The sequence below is a fragment of the Coptis chinensis genome, chromosome 3 (assembly GCF_015680905.1).
Source record: "Coptis chinensis isolate HL-2020 chromosome 3, ASM1568090v1, whole genome shotgun sequence".
NCBI lineage: Eukaryota > Viridiplantae > Streptophyta > Magnoliopsida > Ranunculales > Ranunculaceae > Coptis > Coptis chinensis.
This window is the reverse complement of record NC_141458.1, coordinates 63,793,721-63,811,238: the sequence shown is the minus strand read 5'-3', so window position 1 is coordinate 63,811,238 and position 17,518 is coordinate 63,793,721. Positions and strand designations below refer to the sequence as shown.

At 37.6% G+C, this 17,518-nt stretch overlaps 1 protein-coding gene and 1 long non-coding RNA gene across 2 annotated transcripts; one reads left to right on the top strand and one right to left on the bottom strand.

Moving 5' to 3' along the window:
- Nucleotides 1–328: 328 nt before the first annotated feature.
- Nucleotides 329–946, bottom strand: LOC147510377 (uncharacterized). Its single transcript, XM_086598115.1, has one exon. It carries the CDS (start codon nt 944–946, stop codon nt 329–331), a length of 618 nt encoding a protein of 205 aa, XP_086454241.1.
- A 6,817-nt stretch (nt 947–7,763) lies between these two features.
- LOC147510376 (uncharacterized) lies at nt 7,764–8,644 on the top strand. The gene is made up of 2 exons (XR_015216773.1): nt 7,764–8,140; nt 8,338–8,644. It is a non-coding gene; the product is annotated as an uncharacterized LOC147510376 (long non-coding RNA).
- Nucleotides 8,645–17,518: the final 8,874 nt, after the last annotated feature.

Genomic DNA, 17,518 nt, shown 5'->3' with positions numbered 1-17,518 from the left:
AAGGAAAGATTTTGATATGTCTACACCAGCAAGACACGCCGAATGTCTACACCAACAAGACACTCCGAACAAAGAAACCAATTCAGGCCAGAGTCATTGAGAGGTTACTTCGACTATGAGAGATGTTCTCAGCCCTAGATGTACTCAACTATGTAAAGTATCACCCATGGAGGGTTCTAATGATTTCGAAAGAAATTAAGTTGCTTGGCTCAATGGGAGATTTCGAAAGAAATTAAGCTGCTTGGCTCAATGGGAATAAGGTATGTCGTCATGCTATTTTTTTTTTTGAAAAGAAGATAAAAGGGTTAGGTTGACCCTTGGACCTGCATTAGATTCTAACATAAACCGTTCCTCTGACATCTGCAATAGTAATCTCTACTAATACAGAATCAAGAGGTGGACAATTACAGGCATACTGATCATCAGTTGAATGTGACAAACTAGTTAGATAGTCTGCACTCCTATTAACTTCTCTATATACATGACAAAGTTTAACGTCAACAAGATTAGCAACTATCTTAGTTATGGCTTCTACTAGGTTCATACAGTACCATGGTGCGGTTTCTTTTCCCTTTAGAATATGGATGGCTCGAAGAGAGTCTGAGCATACTTGAATGTACTTAAGATCATTCTCTAGACATAGGGTTAGACCCACCTCAATAGCTTTAAGTTCTTGAAACAGAACTGACCTCCTAGACCCACCTCCTGAGTACGTAAATAGAACATTTCCTTCTTGGTCTATTGTTAAGCCTCCAAAACCAACTCTTTGATCAGCAATAGACCCATCCGTGTTGAGTTTGAAAAATCCACTAGGTGGTAGTTTCCATATGCAGAAAATAGGGTTTCGAGTCTTGTATTGAACCTGTATATCAAGCCTTGTGAGTAAGGCCTTGATGTCAGCAGTATCAAGTACATAATCAATTTTGATGTTGATGTATAGTTGCATGTCCTTTAAGATTGAGTTGGCAAGGTGCTGCCAAGTTGTAGATCGATTTTTGAACCTCCTCCTATTTCTTTCAGACCATATATAACCAATTGTGGCACAGACATAGGCTTTATAAACTTCAGCAGAGGGCGAATTTTTCCTGCAGCGATTGATGATGTTGCACCATTCTTCATTTGAGTTTTTCACTTCGTGTCCCAATCCTAAAGTCTACTTTACACTTGACCAAACATTTGCAGAGTATTGGCAATCAAAATACAGATGCTTAGAGTTCTCTTGTGAGTAATTACAGAAGCAGCAAATGGAGGTGCTTAAGACTTTCTTGTGCATGAGCCTATCTTAAGTAGGTAGGCTGCCTGAAAATAACTGCCATCCATTAAAAGAATGCTTTGGTAGCACTAGTTTCCCCCAAACCATCCTACACCAGTTCTGAGTTTCTTTTTTCGGTCTAAGGTCATGATAGGCTGCTTTTGAACAGAAAACACCCTAGGGAGAAGACAACCAAACCACTCTGTCCTCTGAAATGTGTGTATTTATTTTAGTGGTCATAATAGGGTTCTTAACCTCACAATCAGGAAGATTATTAACCAACATATTCCATTTACCATCTGTAATAAGAGAGCTGACCTTGGCATCTAAAGGAAGAGGCAAGAGGTTGGCATCTTGGTAGTGAATTAATGAGCCAGGAAAACACCAAGGATCATGCCATAGGAAAGTTTGTTCTCTTGTAGATATGCTGTACTTGAGAAACTTTATGGCTATTTTTCTATGTTTCAATACACACCTCCATGTCCATGAGCAATCCCTTGGAGTCGACATAATCCAAAAGAAATGGTTTTTAATGTGCTCAGACCATGTCCATGCAACCCAAAGGCTAGGACCATTGCATGCAATTTTGTAGATAAGACCACAATAGGAGGCTTTGTTCCATATAACAGGGTCTTGTATACTTAGCCCTCCCTCATGCTTCGGAAAAAGAAGGTTTTCCCTGCTAGAATGATGCATCTTATTTCCCATTTCTGGTCCACTCCAAAGGAATTTAACACATGTCTTAGAGATCATTGTAAGTACACCTTTTGGGAGTATGAAGGTCTTGGCCCAATAAATGTGAAATGTTGTCAAGATAGAAATAATAAGCTGTAGTCTACCTGCGTGGCTCAATAACCTATTTTTCCAGTTGTCAATCTTTGAGGTAGTTCGTTCCACCAAGGGGAGACAATCTTTTACAATTATTTTGGCTGATACTAGAGGCAGTTCCAGGTATTTTATAGGAGGAGCAATAGACTGCACACCTAGTATTTGAGCCAGATGAGTGCTATCTTCATGTGATAAACCTCCAGCCAACAAAGAAGACTTGTTAAGGTTCAAATTCAATCTAGTTGCCAATGAGAAGACTTCCAAAATACCTTTCAAAGCCAAGATTGAGTCTTCTTTTCCCCTAATGAATATGAGAACATCATCTGCAAAGCACAGATGTGTAACTTGCATTCTTTTGCAAGTTGGGTGAGGTTGGAAACCTCTTTGGTGCAGCCCCCTCAACAACAAAGAATTTAGCAGCTCCATGACCATGACAAAGAGATATGGTGACATTGGATCAACTTGCCTTAGCCTTCTTATGCCTTTGAAAAAACCTTGAGGTTCTCCATTAAAGATAAGGGAGTAGAATGGGGTGGTGTAGTAGACTTCAATCCATTTTTTTTAGCTTAGTTGGGATGCCATATCTATCCCACATAAGAAATGGTCTGCCAACTCACAGAGTCAAATACTTTTTGAAGATTCACCTTGATAGTACATCTGGGGGTGCCATGTTGTCTTGAGTAGCTTCTGGGCATTTCATGCGCAAGCAAGAGATTGTCTAATGAAATTTTAAGTACCTTATCTAATGAAATTTCATGCTATTTTAAGTACCTTATCTAATGAAATTTTTGATATTTATTGTTCAAACAAGAATGCACATGATATATGGGAGAGTTTGAATAAAAAATACATAATAGAGGATGCTGGTACTAAAAAAATATGTTGTAGGGAGTTTTCTAAAGTTCCAGATAAGAGAGGATAGAGATGTAACATCTCAAATCCATGATTTTCATGTGCTAGTTAATGATTTGAAAACTGAGGGAATTGATTTACCCGAGACCTTTATTGCTGAATGTTTAATTGAGAAACTCCCCGAGTCTTGGAAATACTATAAGAATAGTATGAAACATAAACGCAAACATATGACTCTTGAGGATGTGATCATTCACATTCACATAGAGGAAAATAACAAAACTCGGGATGAGGTGTTGTCTAAGGAATTCTATTCCAAAGCCAATATCGTTGAAGGTAATCCCAGCAAATCCAACAAAAACTCTAAAAAGCAGAAGTACAACAAAAATAAGAATTTCAAGGTCAAAGACATTTCTTTTAAAAGGAGTGGTACTGGTAATGGAAATTGTTATGTTTGTGGTAAATCGGGACATAGGGTTTTTTAGTGCAGGCACAAGAAGGACACCGATGATCCTCCCAACACTAATTTAGTTGAGGGAGATGATATAATTGCTGTTGTAGTGTCACAAGTGTTCATGGCCACTAGGAAGAAGAATTGGGCACTAGATTCTGGTGCCACCTGCCACGTTTGTGGTGATGTAGAAGCCTTCTCAGATTACATACTAGTGAAAGGTGAAAAGGTCTATATGGATGACTTAAGGTCTGTTCCTGTTGAGGGAACATGCAAGATTCTTCTGAAGTTAACTTCAGGGAAAACCCTTTCACTTAGTAATGTTCTTCATGTTCCTGAAATTCGTCAGAATCTGATTTCTGTGTCATTACGGGGAAAAGCTGACGTCAAGGTGACTTTTGAAAGTGACAAGTTCGTTCTGAGTAAGAATGAGAGTTTTGTTGGGAAAGTTTATCGTACTAACAGTGGTATTTTCATGTTAAATGTACTTGACAACATTATTATTAATGAGAATGAATCTGCTTCTGTTTACTTGCTTGACTCTTTTAATATATGACATGGTAGACTAGGACATGTGAATGTTCAATATATGAAAATGATGAAAGCATGTGGGTTATTGTATGATATTTCTGATTTTTTAATGATAAATGTGAGATATGTGCTAAGACTAAAGCCACAAAGAAACCTTGCAGAACTGTTTCTAGAGATAAAATTGAATTAATAACCCTTATTCATACGAATTTGGGTGAATTCAGAAGTACCATGTCTAGAGGGGGGAAGTTTTATTATATTATATTATATTCATAGATGACTTCTCTAGGTACACCATGGTATATTTACTTAGGAACAAGCATGAGGCAGGTGAGATGTTTCTCAAGTACAAAGCTGAAGTTGAAAACCAGCTTAATTAACTGTAAGATTAAAAGACTTCGGTCTGACAGGGGTGGAGAATATGAGTCTAACCCCTTCCGGGACTTTTGTGACAAGAATGACATTATTCATGAGACTACTCCACCATACTCTCCTGAAGTCTAATGGAGTAGCGAAACGGAAAAACGTAAAAAAGAGATGATGAATGCTATGCTTGTAAGTTCTGGAGCTTCCCTGAACTTGTGGGGGGAAGCAATCCTATCTGCTTGCCATATACAGAATAAGATACTATACCCAACAAGAAAACAGGGAATAAGACACCATATGAATTATGGAAAGGTCATGTATTTAACCTGAAATACTTCAAAATGTGGGGGTGTCTTGCCAAGGTTCTAGTGAACGAACCTAAAGAGAGAAAATTGGGACCTAGAACTGTTGATTGTATGTTCATTGGTTATGCTCATAATAGTGCCGCATATAGATTTTTGGTAGTAAAATCTGATAATAACCTTGTCGATGCTAACACTATTATAGAGAGTAAAAATGCTGATTTCTTTGAGAATATGTTTCCTTTGAAAATTTGCATTGAGAGGTTGGTTTCTCCTAGTGAACAACAATTAACAGATCCGGAAATTTCTGAACAAGAAATTTGAAAGAGTAAAAGAGAAAGAAAATCCACCAATTTTGGTGATGACTTTTACATGTTTCTCGTTGATGATGATCCTGTGATGTATAATGAGGCAATCAGTTCTAGAGATGCACCTTTATGGAAAGATTCTATAAACTTAAAGCTAGAGTCGATTATATCTAATCACACATGGGAGATAGTTGATCTACCTCCTGGGGCAAAACCTATACGTTACAAGTGGATCTTCAAAAAAAAAAAACTGAAACTAGATGATTCCATTGATAAATACAAGGCTAGACTAATAGTCAAGGGATTCTCCTAGAAAAAAGGCATTGACTATTTTGATACTTATGCTCTTATAACTAGGATTTCTTCTATAAGAGTTCTAATGGCTCTAGCTGCTATTTATAATTTATTTATTCATCAAATGGATGTAAAAACTGCATTTTTGAATGGTGATCTTGATGAAGAAATATATATGATGCAGCTTGAGTGTACTATAGTACCAGGGAATGAGCATAAGGTATGCAAATTAGTTAAGTCTTTATATGGGTTGAAACAAGCACCAAAACAATGGAATGAAAAGTTTGACAGTGTCATGATGTCCAATGGATATCAAATTAATGATGCTGATAAATGTATTTACTTTAAATCTTTTGATGTGAATACATATATGATTATTTGTTTATATGTGGATGATATGTTAATTATGAGTCCTAACCTTGATGTTGTGAGAAACATCAAGATGTTCTTATCCTCCCAATTTGAAATGAAGGATTTGGGAGAAGCTAATGTGATTCTTAGAATCAAAATCATCAGAAACTATGATGGCTATACGCTTTCACAAGAGCATTATGTTGAGAAGTTTTTGAAAAAGTTAAACTATTATGATAGTAAGCCTGTGTCGATACCTTATGAGGCCAATAGTGAACTTAAGGAAAATAATCAACATAGTGTTCTTCAGTCTAAATATGCCCAAATTATTGATAGTCTCATATACTTGATAAATTGCACTAGACTTGACATTGTTTATGCAGTTAGCAGGTTAAGCAGATATACTCGTTGTCATAGCAAGGAATATTGGAGTACTTGAGAGGAACAATGAATTACGACATACGTTTTAGACAAACTCCACCTGTGATAGAGGGTTATTGTGATGCAAACTGGATGTCTGATTCTCATGATATCAAGTCCACTAGTGGTTATATATTCTGACCCTTGGTGGAGGTGCAGTCTCTTGGAAATCTTTTAAGCAGACCTTGATAGCTCGTTCAACCATGGAGTCCGAGCTTATTGCTTTAGATAAAGCAAGTGCTGAGGCTGAGTAGTTTAGAAACCTCTTGGCAGATCTTCCTATTGGTACAAAACTGCCTCCAGCTATACCTATGTATTGTGACTATCAGGCCACAATAGCAAAGGCAAAGAGCAAACTGTACAATGGAAAAAGCAGATATATACGTATGAGACTAAAGTCTATAAAGCAGTTGCTGGAATTTAGAGTTATGACTCTCGATTATGTGAGGTCAGAGTTAAATGTGGCCGGTCCTCTGATAAAACCGCTTAGCAAGGGGCAAGTGGTTGAAACGTCAAGGGGGATGAGACTTTTGCCTAAGATAGAGGGCGACACTGACGACAATCTTATCTATGTGATTGGAAATCCCATGAAATAGGTTCAAAGGGAAAAACAAGTCACCTCGTCGCTCTGATATGCTATTGTCTTTTTTGAGACGTCCCACCCTATGACGAGATAGTATTTTTGTATACTTTGTATAACTTGAATTGCAATGAGTAAGGATGAGTTATTTTACTCTTATTAGAATCCATACTCCATTTTATAATGAGATAGTGTATTTTAACTGCAATGTACACTTGATGGATATCCACCTATATGAATATAGAACTGGGTCGGTTCTTATGAATATTTAGGCTTGTATCCTAGAGCATTCATGAAACACAAGTAGCGCAGGGCCAAAAAGCGCAACACTGCAGAACTGACATATAATGAAAGAGCAGTGTGGGTGTATGTGATCTATTTTACTACAAGGAAATGTTGGTTCAAATTTTTTTTAATTCACCACTTTCACGTAATATAAGACATGTTACCCTATGACTGGTTTAAACCCGTAAAGCACTAGTATCTTAGGCATTGCTTTTTCAATTCTCTCTGGCATTTCGTTAACCCATTTCTTTTGTAATATCCTATTCCAAAATAGTGGGGGACTATTAATATTTTGAAATAGTGGGGGATTGTTGGAATCTCTTGTATTTCAAAGTACTAAGTGTGTGTGTGCAAAGTGGAGGAGATGAACAAAGAGTGTTCTCTCCACTTTAGTGCATAGAAGATAGTCCTACATTGGTTATCCACCACTACCTAATTAACAAGTATTTGAGGACTTCCTCTACCATAAGGGCGTGCCCTTAGGGTACAAAGGCTTTTGTGTTAGGAGGGAGGACTCACCCAAAGCCACACACGCGCGCGCCCGCACCGAAGTTGGGTCGGCTCGGGCTTGGGCACAAACTTACTGTGTGTGTCTAGCTAGTAGGTAGTGGCTTGGCCAATTGTCTAAACTTGTTTTGCACTTGTGAAATAGACATAGCCTCTTCTTCTTCTCTTCTTACTGTACCGCCAGAGAGAGTTATACTGTTGTTCTAGACAACAGCCTGTTCGAGTGCAAGTCAGCCTGCGAAACCATTGTATCCTGTGTGAGAAAGATGTCACTGTTGTCTTTCTGCACCATTGGAAGGGGCGAAATCTTTCCCTAAGGACATCCTAATCCGCGCCTTGGTTGTTCCCTGTTACTGCTGTCCTTGTCTCTTTATTGTTTTCTTTATTCGCCCATCCAACACCATCTTCTTTGTTGCCTAGCATTGCAGAAGCCCTTACCTTGTCTATTTCGAATAAAACACGGTATTCGTTCTACTCTTTCTTAGCAGGCCTGATGGATATGTAACACTGAAGCAAAGAGTTTGTCGAAAAAGAGGGTTCCCTTTGAATATTACTGAAGACATTGATGGTTGTTTTGACAATTCGGTGAACCTGCTGTCAATGTTGTAATGAAAGCTTAAAAGAATATATTCATTCTTGAGTTCTGAAGAATACTGATGAACGAGACAAAATGAGTTCCAAAAGAGATTCATGTAGAGGAACCCACATATCCCATCTCAAAAACCTTCCCATGTCTTTATCCCTCACTCATCATAATGGAGTAGAAACCACATCGTTATTTTCTATTATTGGTTTTGTTCCTTCTCATTATTGGTAAGATTGTGAATCATGCTTTGGAACCAATACTACTCTGATTCTTCAAGTTTCTCATCATATTGTTATTTGCAAATATATTCAAAGAAACTGTGTATGTTCTTTGACTGTTGACAAACCATTCTTCCTTCTATAACAAATATAATCACGATCTGTTTATTGAATGTTATTTTGCTTTCATTTGCCTCTGTTTTCAGTCATTCCTGGGTGCAAAAGTCTGAGCGGCGCAATGATGGAGAGAAGATGATCTATTAACGGGCGCAATGTCCATACAAGGAATGGGACATTTCAGTGCAAGAGATTTGTAAAGACAGAAACTATAATCTGAAAATGAGTTTAGATTTCATTCCTGGTATAAAGTTAGATTTAATTTGCTGTAACTTTCTACTTTAACTCTCCATGTATACGACCTGTTTAGTTTGGTGTGTGCATTTAACATTTCAACGTTTACGTACTGGACTAGATAACTTTGCTCCATGCTTTAATTTTCTGGAGAACTAGATCTTCCCCGTCTTTTTATTAGAGATTAGTCTACTCTTCATTGATCGCGTGCTACAATTTAATTATGCTAGATAATGGTTATGCCGTTATGTCCAAAGCTCAAGTTTAGGACCGACAATGATTCATACAGTTGTGGTTTATAATGTCCCAGCTCGTTCCCTGTGTTCACAATCTCTGAAGCACTTTCGTGTTCTGTAGCAATCACAATAGTGAACAAAGCACAGACAGTAAATAGACCTCCTTAATTGAAATCATCTCGTAGATTGAGAGTCAACATAATTGTCGGTGTAGTTGGTCGTGCTACACGTTAAGCTGACCAGCGGATTTCATGAAAATAAAAGTGGTTCTGTATTTCCAGCCACTGCAATAGGGATGCTGGTGGTTAGTCGTTGGGATCAGTATACACCTAAGCAGTAAAACACTGCAGTAAAAGAAGCTCATTGGGATATATGTTTCTATCACTCATTGGGATATATGTTTCTATCACAAAATTGCGAGTGATACATGTTTCTTCCTGTCGTTGTTAATATTAATGTTCTTTCTCTCTGTCCGTTCCTTCCCTTTTCTGTTTTTGTTTCTGTATTTTCCTTTTAAAATTTCGTGTAGCCTGGTCAGGACCAGGGATCGACTTTTAAGTGCAAATTTGAAATCCCCTTACAGTAGAATTTCACCACCCTTACAGACTCCCTCATGACTTGAGCACTCTATTCTCTATGTGTAAGTACATGATATTACCTCTTAGTTCATAACACTACTTGGTTTGAACAAAAAGGAGTAATATATGTATTGCAGGGATTGCTATGCGTGACATTACTGTATTAGACTTGTGAAAAGACCTACCATGCGCTAGAGTGGGGAAGGATTGTTTGTGGTGAAATTGACGCAAGGGACAAATTCTTCTCACCGATATATATAGTTACGTAATACAGATATTTAATTTCAAAACATCATCGTCATTCTAAGCTTCAAATCTATTGATGTAAAAAAGCACATATTTGATGAAACGGAAACGAATTAAAAATAAAAGGTACTAGAAAAGTTAATAAAGTTTATTGATGTTGAATGATTGAATGAATTGTTTAGAGAACTTGTTCTGTATTTATAGAGTTTACAATGCTGATTGAAATAAAAATATTACTAAAAGTATGATAATGCTTAAACTAGAACTCGTAACATGTTTAGATATATAAGACTAATTCTAGAATTAAAGAAGAAAATAGAAACTAATACTAGTTTATTGTCATGCATTAGTCCCCCGTTCTTGAAAAAAACTCGACCTCGAGTTCACTTCAGATAAAAAAACATAATTATCTCCATGATATGGAAAGATATATATCCTGCACATTAAAGGTAGGAGAAATATACAAGTCTTCAAGTAGGTCGACAACATAAACATTGTCACTTATCTTCTTGAGAATCCGTAGGAGACCAATTTTCTTCCTATTGAGCTTGTTGTAAGTGATAAATGTATATTTGATGTTATTCAAACTCACATTTAAGTTAATACCTTGCTCACAAAATTATTCGATGTTTTTATAGCTTGAGCAAAGATTCGTACCCATGCCTAAACCCTTAGAGCAACATGATACTATTGGTGTCCCTCACCATTGAGCTGGACGACATGGTGGCATCGTCCACATGAGGGTTGAGCGATCTGCTCGGGCCGTTAGAAGCTAATTCGTCTCGAATTTGCTTTCTCGAACGATCTGCTCACATCGTTCATAAGGAGCTTGAGCGATCTCATGGTGTCATTCGCATGGTGCTCGAGCGGTTTGCAGACGTCGTTAAGAGCCCATATGTCTGGAAGTTTGGCTTTCAACGATCTGCACACATCGGGACATGATATTTCGACATTGGCATGTCGGTTGGAATCGAAATTTTGCAGACACACTGAAATTTCAGATTACTATAAAACCAAAAGTTAGGTTTTGAGTAAGTTAAGTCTTGAATAGAAACCCAATTTTGAGTGCAACCAAAATTGAGAGAAAACCTTTACAAAAAGAAAAGATTGTAAGGAGAGAAGAGTGATCTAGTAAGTTTGGAGAGACTTGAAAAGAGTAATTGTAATCTTCCTTCCCACACTTATAAAAGAATTTGCTCTTGTGGAAGTAGACATCATTGGCCGAACCACATTACATCTTGTGTTTTCATTGTGGTAAGTTACTTTACATTGATATTGCTTGTTTGTGATAGTTATATCCATAGCTGGTTTGTGGTTGTTGGTTGTAGTGAAAGATTAGATATTTTTTTATTAAGGTAGTAGATTATCCAAGTGCAAGCTACCTTAGTGGGGATCGATTAGTATCGTTTTCCCTAATAAGTGGTATCAGAGCCGTGGTTAAATTAATCACAAAGATTGTTATCCAAACTTTGCTCGAAAAATGTTTGATAAAATTCCTAAGAGGAGGTTTGAGTTGAAATAGTTTGTTAAGATGGATCATTCTATAAACATTTACATAACTAGTCTGAATAGAGATAACTACACTATTTGGAAAGCCAAGATGGAAGACTTGTTTTATTGCAAGGACTTGGTACAACCCATTGAGAATGGAGGAGTAAAACCAGATGCAATTGTTGCAGCTGAGTGGAGCAAGCTTGACAGAAAATTAATTGGGTACATTCGACAGTGGATTGATGACAGTGTCTTCCACCATGTATCCCAAGAGACTACCGCTTTGGCTTGTGGAAGAAACTCGAAGACCTCTATGAGAGAAAGTCGGTTGGCAACAAAGTGCTACTCATTAAGAAGTTTGCTAACTCGAAGTACAAAGAAGGTTCTTCAGTGTCTGAGTATCTTAATGACATACATAATACCATCAATCAGCTGCTTTTGATGAAGATTCATATGGGTGACAAAGTTGAGGCTTTGTTACTATTAAACTCTCTACCCGACAGTTGGGAGACTTTGACAATTTCTCTTGGCGGCGCCACCACGGATGGAATCGTTTCAATGGAAATGGTTACCAGTGCATTGTTGAATGAGGAGGCAAGAAGGGTTTATGAAGCAGCTCCTCTCACTCAGAGATCTTTGTCACAAAGAAGTGAGGGAGAGGTAAGAATAGAAAACTATCTCATTCTAGAGGTGATGACAGAAGCAAATCTAGGGATGAAGCTAGAACTTCTAAGGCAGAGAGACAATGTTACTATTGTGCCACCAAGGGTCACTTCAGATATGAGTGTAGAACACTTAAGAAGGATGAAAAGAATAACTGTGTACATGAAGACATGGTAAAGAGGAATGGAAGCACAAGCTGAGATATTGCCGTAATAGCAGACAATGGTCTAGTGGGGATTGTATCAGATTATGGTGAGTGCTGTATTAGTACCTCATGCCAGGATATAGAGTGGGTGATAGATACAAGACCGTCCTATCACATCACACTGCACAGGAGTTTCTTCACTATCTAAAAATGTGGTGAATTTTGTGAGGTGAAGATGGGTAAAAGTGGAGTCTCGAAGATTATAGGCATTGGTGATGTTCATGTAGAAACCAATGTCGACTACACCTTGACACTCAAGGATGTAAAACATGTCCCTGACATTTGGCTAAACCTAATTTCTGCAGGGAAGTTAAATGATGAAGGTTTCAAAACTCGTTTGGTAACAAGGTATGGAAACTGAGTAAAGGTTCCATTGTAGTAGCCAAAGGGAAGAAAACTTGCTCGCTTTACAAGACACAAGCTAGTTTGTATAAAACAGAGTTAAATGCGGCACAAGAAGAAGCTTCCTTTGAACTATGGCATAAGAGACTGTGTCATATGGGAGAGAAAGGCATGGAAGTTCTTGCCAAGCAAAAGGCCTTGCCAAACATAAAAGGTACGAATTTAAATAGATGTACTATTTGTTTGGTTAGAAAGCAACACAGGGGTGTCTTTCTAAAGATTCCCCTCTCACCAAAAGGAAAATGTCCTTGAGCTAGTACACACAGATTTATGTGGTCCTATGAAAGTGAAGTCCCACGGGGGAGCTTTGTACTTCTTGACTTTCATTGATGATGCGTCAAGAAAGATATGGGCATATAGTCGGAAGACTAAAAATGAAGTTCTTAGTGTGTTCAAGACTTTCCATAGCATGGTGGAAAGAGAGACAGGGAAGCCTTTGAAGTATATTTGTTCTGATAATGGGGGAGAGTACATTGGGCCATTTGAAGAGTATTGCAAGAGTCATAGGATTCGTCCTGAGCAAACAATTCCCAAGACACTGTAGCACAATGGTATAGCCGAGAAGATGAACCGTACCATTGTAGAGAGGATGAGATGCATATTGTCTCACTCTAAGTTACCAAGGAGTTACTGGGTAGAAGCAATGCGCACAGCCATACAAAGCCTTCAAAGCCTCTGAATAATGATTATCTAAAGAGAGTATGGTCAGGTAGAGATGTTGATTATGGATACTTGAAGGTATTTGGGTGTAGAGTATTTGTTCATATTCCCAAGGATGAGAGATCCAAGCTTGATGACAAAGCTAAGTAGTACATTTTTCTGGGTTATGGGGATGAGAAGTTTGGCTACAAACTTTATGATCCGATCAATAAGAAGGTAATCAGAAGTTGAGATGTTGTGTTCTTGGAAGACCAAACAATAGCAGACTTTGAGATTGGTAAGAAGCTAGAAGCTTTCATTGATATTCTTGTTGATTTAGAACCAAAAGTTCCTATTGTGGAACGTGTAGAAGGCATTAAGAATTGAATTCAGAGAACCATGGGTTTGAAGCTCATGATAATGATCCTATTGCTTATGATGGGATAGAACCTATTGAGATAGAAGATGTAGAGGAAGTGCATGAACCACCACCTGAGCAAGAAGAAGTGCATCTTCCTGAGCCACAAGAAGATGGGGTAAGGAGATCCGAGAGAGAAAGACAAGCTTCAACCAGGTATCCACCACATATGTATATTTTACTATCTGATGATGGAGAACCTATGTACTATCAAGAGGCTCTTGAAGGTACAGACAAGGAGAAGTGGTTGAAGGCCATGCAAGATGAGATGGGTTCTTTGCATAAGAATCACACTTATGACTTAGTTGAGAAACCGAAAGGAAGAAAAGTTCTCAAGAATAAATGGAATTTCAAAGTCAAGCATGAGGAAAATAATCCACATCCAAGGCACAAAGCTCGCCTTGTTGTGAAGGGATTCAGTCAAAGAAAATGTATTGACTCTGATGAAATTTTCTCTCTTGTAGTTAAAATGACTTCTATCAGGGTGGTATTGGGTTTGGCCACAAGTATGAACCTAGAGGTTGAGCAACTAGATATCAAGACAACTTTTCTTCATGGAGATCTTAAATAAGATGTCTACATGGACTAGCCATAAGGGTTTGAGGTCAAAGGCAAAGAGCACTTGGTATGTGAAGTAGACTAGTTTAGAGTATGTCAAAGTTTGTTTTTGATGTGGTTCATCCTAGATTGTTTAGAGTTTGAATGAAGAAGGTAGACTCTTAGTTTAGAACTAGTTTAGTTTTTAGTTTATGAATGAAAAACATTGAAAGTGTAAGTTGATGAAGATTAAAATAACTCAAAACATTGAAATAAAGTGATTGAAATGATAGATTTAAACAAGAACAACAAAAGAAGATAGATTGATTGATTGAAATAAAGTAAAATAACAAGATTGAACTGGAAATAAATGAAAAACAATAAAGTAAAATACTTGACAAATAAAAGACTAGAAATTAAATCCTACATGACACTAGATTAAGTCTAGGTGCATTCTACTCTTACAAACCAAATGGTTGGGACCCTAAATGCAATGGATGCCTTCTCTCTCCCTAACTTTTAGTTTATATACCCCTACTTTATGCCTTTTACTGATTTGCCCTTCTCTATTACAATTGAGATACTTCATACTTCACTTTTTGTTTTTGTTTTTGCTTTTGCTTTTTAATTTCTTCTTGATCAAGATAGGTTTTGGAGAATGCCATATTTTGAGCTAAGGACCTCCATCTCTAGTCTTCTGTGTTGAGGGCTTTGACCTTTGACTTTGACTTTTTCAACACTTTTTCATAGCAGCTTCTGGTCTTCATAATAAGCATGATTAATGCTCCTTTTGGTGCTAAGGCGCAACTTTTATGATAAGTGGTATGAAATTCTATGTAACCTGAAAAAGGCAATAAAAGTTATGAGTTGTTTTTTCATTAAACGTAAGAAAGACTATAATACACTAAATTAAGGGTAATAAAACACACATTTGGGAGCTGATCAGTATGCAAGCTGAATAAGAGCTTATATGGGTTGAAGCAGACACCAAGACAGTGGTACATAAAATTTGAGTCTTTTATGGTGAAACATGGATACAAGAAGTCTGCTACCGATCATTGTGTGTTTGTTCAGAAATTTCCAGATGGGGATTTCATAGTTCTCTTGTTGTATGTGGATGATATGTTGATAGTTGGCCAAAACATCAATAAGATATCCAAGCTGAAGAAAGACTTGAGTAGGTCCTTTGAGATGAAGGATTTAGGTCAAGCAAAGCAGATACTCGGTATGCGGATCACTCATGACCGAAAGAGTAAGAAGTTATGGCTTTCTCAAGAAAGGTACATTGAGAAGGTATTGAAGAGATTCAACATGGATCAAGCGAAGCCAATCAGTTGTCCGCTTGGTAGCCAATTCTGCATGACCAAAGATAAGTGTCCAAAGGGTGAGCATGAGCCGAGTTAAATGAAAAATATTCCTTATGCATCCACCGTGGGCAGCTTGATGTATACAATGGTGTGTACAAGATTGGATATTTCTTTCGTCGTTGGTGTCGTAAGCCGATTTCTGTCAAATCTGGGTAAAGAGCATTGGGAAGGTATTAAGTGGATATTGAGATATCTCATGGGCACTTCCAAAGCGTGTTTGTGTTATGGTGGGAGTAATACCTTACTTGAAGGCTACACAGATGTAGACATGGTAGGTGATGTTGACTCAATGAAGTCCACTTTCGGTTATCTGTTTACTTTTGCAGGGGGAGCAGTTTCTTGGTAATCTAAGTTGCAAAAACGTGTTGCCCTCTCCACTACAGAAGCCGAGTACATTGCAGCCGCAGAGTGTTGCAAAGAGATGTTATGGATGAAGAGGTTCTTCAATGAACTAGGGATAAAGTAGAAACAATTTGTGGTTCTGTATGATAGTTAGAGCGCCGTCCATTTGAGCAAGAATTTGAGTTTTCATTCTAGGTCCAAGCACATACATGTACGTTGTCATTGGATTAGAGAAGTTCTCGAAGAGAAGCAATTGTGCATTGAGAAGATCCATACCGACAAGAACGGGTCGGATAGTATGACCAAAGTTTTGCCGAAAGGTAAGTTTGATGTTTGTTGTGCTACCATCGGAATGGTAGCACACTCCTCCTGTTGATTCAGGAATGTGTGCAGTACCCCCGCTCATGGTTTCGGGAGGGGGAGATTGTTGGTGTCTCTCACCATTGAGCTAGAAAGCATGCTGGCATCGTCCACATGAGGGTTGAGCGATCTTCTCGGGTCGTTAGAAGCTAATTCGTCTGGAATTTGCTTTCTCGAATGATTTGCTCACATCGTTCGTAAGGAGCTTTAGCGATCTCATAACGTCGTCCGTAAAGTGCTTGAGCGGTTTGCAGACGTCGTTAAGAGCCCATACGTCTGGAAGTTTGGCTTTCAACGATCTGCACACATCGGGACATGACATTTCGACATTGGCATGTCGGTTGGAATCGAAATTTCGTATACGCACCAAAATTTCAGATTACTATAAAACCAAAAGTTAGGTTTTGAGTAAGTTAAGTCTTGAATAGAAACCTAATTTTCAGTGCAACCAAAATTGAGAAAAAACCCTTGCAAAGAGAAAAACTTGTTAGGAGAGAAGAGTGATCTAGTAAGTTTGGAGAGACTTAAGAGGAGTGATTGTAATATTCCTTCCCACACTTATATAAAAGGATTTGCTCTTGTGGAAGTAGACATCATTGGCCAAACCACATTACATCTTGTGTTCTCATTGTGGTAAGTTACTTTAGTTTGCTATTGCTTGTTTGTGATAGTTATATCTGATAGGGTTATATACTAAAAGTATTACTTTTGTAATAACTCTAATTCTTTATATTTTGAATGAGAATCATATGGGAAAATGTTATGCATATTATATATGTTATTAGTTATATGCATGTGTCTAATACTTTATGTTGTAGATGATATGGTGTGAACACACATAAGATCATATCATCAGTACTTTATAAAGTATAAGTAATCGTTCACAACCTAGATGGATTTGGACAAACCATTGGTACGGTTGTAGTATAATCTGGTATTAGTATATCTTGACTATAGGATTACACTAGTACACTTTGTTTGTATTGAACAGGACCAAGCGAGGTTGTTTCTCTTTAGAGCATTTGCAATGCAGGTGAAAGTTTTCCCCCCCTTATTCACCACCACCTCATCACTTAATCACCCCCTTTTCACCAAAATGGTGAAAAACAAGGTGAAGCTGTGCATTGCAAAGGTGAATAAAATATCTCATATCAGATGTTAGATTCCATCTGGAGGTTTTTGATTGAGACGAAATGTAACATCCCGTCTGGTATTTTATAACGAGACCTTATCACATGTGACCTTACGTTTCATATTTCGTTTTACTCTTCTTTCTTTTAGATCAAACAAACAAACAACCATCTTCTTCCCCACAACCAAGCTAAAAATAGGAAAAATGTCTAGAGAAGAAAGAATTGCATATAACCAAAGGTTATGGGGAGGATCTAGTAGTAAATACAATGAAATTAAAATACATAGTGCATTAATTAAAAAGACAGTGAAATTAAAATACATAGTGCATTAATTAAAATACATAGTGCTTTAATTAAAATAAAATACGAGATATTACATAAGCTTAGTTAGAGCTAGAACCACCTCTAGCCCTTGCCCA